Source organism: Sciurus carolinensis, chromosome 2 (assembly GCF_902686445.1).
Source record: "Sciurus carolinensis chromosome 2, mSciCar1.2, whole genome shotgun sequence".
Taxonomy (NCBI): Eukaryota; Metazoa; Chordata; class Mammalia; order Rodentia; family Sciuridae; genus Sciurus; species Sciurus carolinensis.
The window spans coordinates 90,852,258-90,858,588 of record NC_062214.1 but is presented as its reverse complement, the minus strand read 5'-3'; the positions used below and the strand labels follow the sequence as shown (position 1 = coordinate 90,858,588).

The window sequence follows — 6,331 nt, the reverse complement described above, 5'->3', positions numbered from 1 at the left end:
CCTTTTCTATTTTTTATTTTTTTGGATGGAATCCAGTGCCTTGCACCAAGCACTCTGCCACTGAGCTACAGCCCCAGCCCCACACCTAGCCTTTTTTAACATTTATTTTGAGGCAAGGTCTTCTGAGACTGGCCTCCAGCTGGAGAGGCTCCTGCTTCAGTCTGCTGAACAGCTGGGTGGGATCAGAGGCATGAGCCACCACATTGGTTTAAGTAATTTTTTAAAGTATCATGACTAAGATATTAATATTTCAAGACTTTCGCTTTCTGGACGCCGAGCCGACGCTCAGTTAAAATGCCGCCCGGAAGCCAGAGCCACATCTCGCGCGTGGCGCCCCCAGCCAGCCAGGCCCCTCAAATGAGAGCTGCGCCCAGGCCAGCATCAGCAGCTCAGTCGCCAGCTGCAGCCCCGCCAGCTGCAGTGGGCTCACCTGCTGCAGCACCCCGGCAGCCAGGTCTGATGGCCCAGATGGCAACCACTGCGGCAGGTGTGGCTGTGGGCTCTGCTGTGGGGCACACACTGGGCCATGCCATCACGGGAGGCTTCAGCGGAGGGAGTGCTGTGGAGCCCTCAAAGCCCTATATCGCCTACCAGGAGCCTCAGGGAACCCAGCCAGCTCAGCAGCAGCAACTTGGTGGCCCTTGCTTTTATGAAATAAAACAATTTTTGGAGTGTGCCCAGAACCAGGCTGATGTTAAGCTCTGTGAGGGTTTCAATGAGGTGCTGAAGCAGTGCAGAATTGCTAACGGATTAGTCTAATCGAGAGACTCAAATTGAAGAAATGGAAAATTGGCTCTGATGACCAAGTTACTTTAGCATAAAAATGTAATCGATAGTGAAAGTATGAAATGTAAAACTGCAGTGTAAATCCTCACCTAATAGCTTCAATGTTTCTGAATGGCAGCAAAAGAGAGTTCTAAATGTACGGAAGTTCAGTGAGTTGGTTCAGATTTGGGGCTGGCCAAATGTTTGTGTGCCCTCCTTAAGACAACTGTTCTCATGTTCTTTGAGTTTATTAGAATAAAGTGATTTTCTCCTGAAAAAAAAAAAAATTTCAGAATGCAGTTCCATAATAGTTGTTTCCCAAGTTAAATGCATTTATTTGTTAAACTCATGTTTTATATATTACTCAGAATAGGATAATAATTTAAACTCATAAAGTTAGTATTATAATTTTTTAAAAGTTACAAAGTTAGTATTATAATTTAAAGTTACAGAGTTGTATTATAATTCAAAGTCACAAAGCTACAATAACTTTGAAACATTGGGCTTATTCTTCTGGAATGTTTTTTTTTTTTTTTTTTTTGGTACTGAGGATTAAACCCAGGGGTGTTTAACGACTGAGTCATATCCCCAGCCTTTCTTTCTTTCTTTCTTTTTTAGAGACAAGATCTCATTGAGTTTGCTTAGGGCCACGCTTTGAACTTGTGATCTTTCTACGTTAGCCTCCCGAACTGCTGGGATTACAGGCTTGTGCTTTCATGCTCAACTGAAATAACTCTTAAAAATGATTATTGTTAGTATTTTTTTTTCACTTGAGTCAATCAAATCTCCAAAATTTGAATCCCAGTTATTTAATGAAAGTATGCAATAAATGGGTTTTGTGAATGAAAATAAAGATATTCATATTTCTACCAAATCAGTAGTTGCTAATGGCTAATATTTTTGTTTTACTTACATTTTCATGGAAAGCAAAAGAGTATATTGTTCATATTTTGTTACTTGAATTAAAATCTTTTTTTTTTTTACTGAACACATATGTCATATCTTATTTATATGTGATCAAATAAAATAAGGCTCAGATCAGTTACTTTATTGCTTTAAATGGCAACTCTTATTTTATGGAAGACTGCAGTGCATATTTTTCTTCTTATGAAATTCATGATTAAACATAATTCTGAAATTGAAACTAACAAAATGAAAAATCAGTAAAAATTTATTTGTTTATAAAGGGGAAGAAATATATATCCTTGTATATTATTTTTATTATGTATACTACATACTTATATGTTATTTTATAATATTATATTCATATGTATGTTCTCTAGAAGGATCCACAAGTTGCTAATACCTACTAAGGGGCAGACTTTCTTCTATATAACTTTTTATACCTTCTTTTGTTTTGTTTTGGTCTAGGGGATAAAACCCAGGGCCTTGCCCATGCTAAGCATGCACTCTACCACTGAGCCAGACCCCCAGACCCTCTTGCCATACTTTTTTGAATCATGTGAAGATATTTTACCAATTCATAAAATTAGCACAATTTTTAAAAAACGACAGATTACTGCATATACCTATGCAGGAAATTAAACCAGACTCAGGGGTTAGGCCTGTATTTTTAAAAAATTTCCCCAATAACCTCTAGGGGTGTCCTGCCCTGATATAGACATCCCTAAGAAGCTGCTGAACCTTACATTTACAAGTCAAGGTTACCGCTTTTGCAGCGCCACCTGGTGGACATTCACAAGATTCCAAGCATCCTTCGGGAAAAATCCGTGGGGGATACCCAGCAGATGCTAACCAGAACAGAGGACAACATGGCACTGTGCCCACAGACTGGAGGGGATGAGCTCTGGAGGGCACATGGTTGCCTCGAGGGCTGCCTGTGTGGTGTATTGATAGAATGAGGCACTTCTCCTAATGTTCCACAGCCTCTGCTCCAAGGAGACCCCAAGGTGGCCTACAGGAGCGCTAAGCACATGGACGTCATTTGTGGTACTTGGAATTGAAACCAGGGGCACGTTACCACTGGGCGACAAAAATAGTGGTCTATTTTTTTAATTTTGAGACACTGAGGCTGGCCTTGAACTTGCAGTACTCAGCCTCCTGAGTCTCAGATTACAGGTGTGTGCCACTGTGCCCAGTGCTGCCCAGAGAATTTAAAAGAGTTACAGCTGGGCTCAAAGCCTGGCTCCACCATCTCCATCTCATGCAGTCTACCTTCTCAGGTCCTCGGTTTTCTCATCCTCCAAATGGGGATACTGTATAACTCAGAGAAAGTCTGTATACAAATCTAGAACAATGCCTACAGCAACAGGAACTTGATGAATATTAATTCCCTTCCTTTTAATTACCTCATGATAACTTTACTCCCCCAGCCCAAAAGAAAGTAGCCTTTCTCCTGTACTTCCCATGACCTGGGAAGGCTCAAGCATTGGAAAGATTGAGGAAGAAGACATCTATATGCTTCTGGTATTTCTATACTCTCTTCCTCCCTCCTTTTATCTTTTTTCTTCTTTAGCTGCCAAGAAGTAGTCCAACAATATATCCAAGAATATCATGGTGTCCAGGAAGCAAAAGGAGGGAGGAATTGCCACCGTCCCAATATTCTCTTCATGGGCAGGCCCCTAGTGACCTGACTTCCTTCCACTAGGCCTCACCTCTTCAAGGTTTACCACCTCCCAGTAGCAACCAAGTCTTCAACACATGGGTCTTTGGGGCACACTCAAGATTCAAACTATGGCAGGAGATAAGAAATTAAACTGCATAAATTTTGTTAGAGGTGGTGGTGGGGGATGGTATTCATAATTTGGGGTAAAATGCTCTTAGGAAGGGTCACTATTTGGCTCCCTGGCAGGAGGAAGACACCAGCTGCCCAGAGGACAAGCATCACAGGAGGAAATTGGGAAACACTGAGATCACCTGGGTGACAATTCTTCCCTTTCTACCCACAGCAGAAAAGGCCCTACAAGAAGTCACATGTCAGGAGAGCAGGCATCACCTAATTCTTAGCCATCACTTGATTCACAGGTAAGGAAATAAGACCAACAAGGGGAGGTGCTTGCACTAGTCTTACCTGAGTTAATGGATGTCCCTGACCTGGACCTTTAGTCTTCTGAGACCCATCATACGGTGGAAAGTACTTAGACTTTGGAGTCTGATAGAATTAGATTTGAACCCAAAATAGCCCTTTACTTTTCTAGCTATGCAGTTTCAGGAAAGTCATTCACCTCTCTGAGCCTTGGTGTCCTCATCAGTAAAACAGAGATACCAGCTCTTTCTCAGGATTGTTGTGAGAACTAAAGATAATATGTGCAAACCACCTGGTGCAAGGTGGGCGCATTATAACTGGGGCCCATATTCTTATTGCTTCTCCTACACAAACCACATGGGCCACAGACAAACAGGAAGAGGGTCGGCTGCTGCTCCTCTCAAGCTCAGCTCATTCGCACTTAGTGGTGGTCATGGTCGGGGTGTGGGGTCCTGGTTAAAGGGGTCAGACATGTGAAAAGCAGAATGTGCCTTGTGGCTGGGCAATGAGGCTTCCGAACTACAATTCACGTAGTGTGCAGAGCATGGGGCCACACCTCTAGCCCCAGGGCGGAAGGCAAGGCAGAGGAGGGAAAGCAGAAGGCATGGCCCTCATTCACATCAAGTCCCTGCTGACCATAGGCTTCGTAGTCACCAGAGTGGGTGGCAGGGGCAGAAACACTACAGAGAGTCTCTATCCTCCTCTTCCCTTTGCTTCAACTTCTTATTTTTATCCTTTTATTGTATCCTGTCAATAAGAGGCATAATTGTTGCAAAAGTGACCACTTTCTGATTATTACACACCAAGCACTTTGCATGCTTTAGTTTATTCAATTTAATCTTCACAGAATCACTGCAAGGAACATATTATCATGCCCATTTTACAAGAGGGAAAACTGAGGTTCAGTGCCTTGCTAAAAGTCACCCAGTCATGAAGGTGTCAACACTGGGATTCAAACCCTGAGACCCAGCCTGACTCCAAAACCAGGTTTCCTGCCTGAGTGGGAAACCTTTCCAGGGAACAGGGGTGGATTTGGGAAGGACCTGCAGGTTTTGGAGGCTGCAGCAGGACCATCTCTGGAGTAGGTGTGGGTGTGTGTTGGGAGCCTCATTTGGAAACTGAATTTGCTTGGGAGGCAGTCCTGAAAGAGTAGAGAAAGGGGTAAACAGCAGTAGCAGGCGGTGAAGAAGGGAAGGGGGAAAACTGGGACCTTAGTTCCACCTCCCTATAGCCACTCCCCTTCTCTTGCCAATGACTTTGGATTCCCCCTCCCCGTTTCGGAGGAACCTAACTCTGCCTCAGATTCTGAGGGGCTGGGTCCCACGCCTAAACACATCACCCTCACTCATCCCCTGGCCTAAATTCCCAGTCTATAATAGACCCGAATGTGGACCAGCAAGACAAGAGGAGGGGCTGCCCGCTTTTCTGAGAAAGCGTTCGCAGGTAACCTTTCTGTCTGGCACTCACACCTCAGTTAACATGGTGAAGTCACTCTGCACCTCCTAGGCATGTGTCGGGGCAGACAGATGATAAAGAAAAGCCAGATAACTTTAAAATACCCAACCTGGAGGAAAGGTGGGAGGCTGTAGGGCCCTGAAATCCCTGCTACCCACCCCCTCCCCCCCAGAGTTCCCTGGCTTAGGTAACGAGAGAGCGAGCGCAGTGGGAACACCGTAGCTGCTCCCTGACTCCTGGCCCAGAAGAGCCACATAGGCGCCTGGGCCAGGGCCCTGGGTATTTTCAGCCTTCAGCAGCATCAGCAAGTTTGAGAGACATCAGCCATATTGTATTTCATGTGACCAAGGAATCAGGCCGGCAATGTGGCCAGGGGAAGCTGTCCTTGTGCCCTTGCCACCGGCTTGGGCCCTGCCTCCCTTTCCACTGGTCTCCAGAGCTAGGCCATGGCTGAGGCACACAGGAGGGGCTCCTAACAGGTCCAACGGGCACCAGAAATAGATGGCATGGGCAACCTTAACTGCCACCAAAATGCTTGAAATTATACCTCAGGCTCCACAGCAACTCCACCCTTTACCTGTTCCCTCTGTGAACACTCTGAGCAGTGCTTCCCTCTGGGCACCATGGTGGGGGTAGAGTGATCCACCATCCAGCTTTGCCCTGATTCTCCTGCTTTGGGCACTGAAAGGTGCACGTCCCATGAAACCTCCCAGTCCAGCAAGCAAGGACTGGTGGTTGCTCTTATGGGGACATGGTTGGCAGCATCTCCCACCATCCTTACTGTGGTTCCTTCTGAATATGCTGCAACTGAGCCCCAGGGAAGGCAAATTACTTGCCCTTGTCTATGAAGCTTACAGGTCAAGGGGCTGCCACTGGAACCAAAATCTGTCTGACACTTCCTGCCCCCGCCTCAGGTCAGGCCCTTGCCTGCCTCATTCAGATGGTCCTAGCATCCTCAAACTGCCTCTGCCTTCCTGATTTCTCCCACCCTCTCCATCTCTCCCTCAGCTCTCCAGATTGTCTAAAGTAGTACATTAAAATCACCTGGTGAGTTTGTTAAGCACCCTCCTCCAGGTTTCTGATGCAGGAAGTCCGGGGTGGGCTAGAGAATTTGCATTTCTACAA

General features: G+C 45.5%; 1 protein-coding gene across 1 annotated transcript; it reads left to right on the top strand.

Moving 5' to 3' along the window:
• Positions 1 to 294: 294 nt before the first annotated feature.
• Positions 295 to 796, top strand: LOC124978082 (coiled-coil-helix-coiled-coil-helix domain-containing protein 2-like). The gene has a single exon (XM_047542143.1). It carries the CDS (start codon positions 295 to 297, stop codon positions 757 to 759), a length of 465 nt encoding a protein of 154 aa, XP_047398099.1. The 3' UTR covers positions 760 to 796.
• Positions 797 to 6,331: the final 5,535 nt, after the last annotated feature.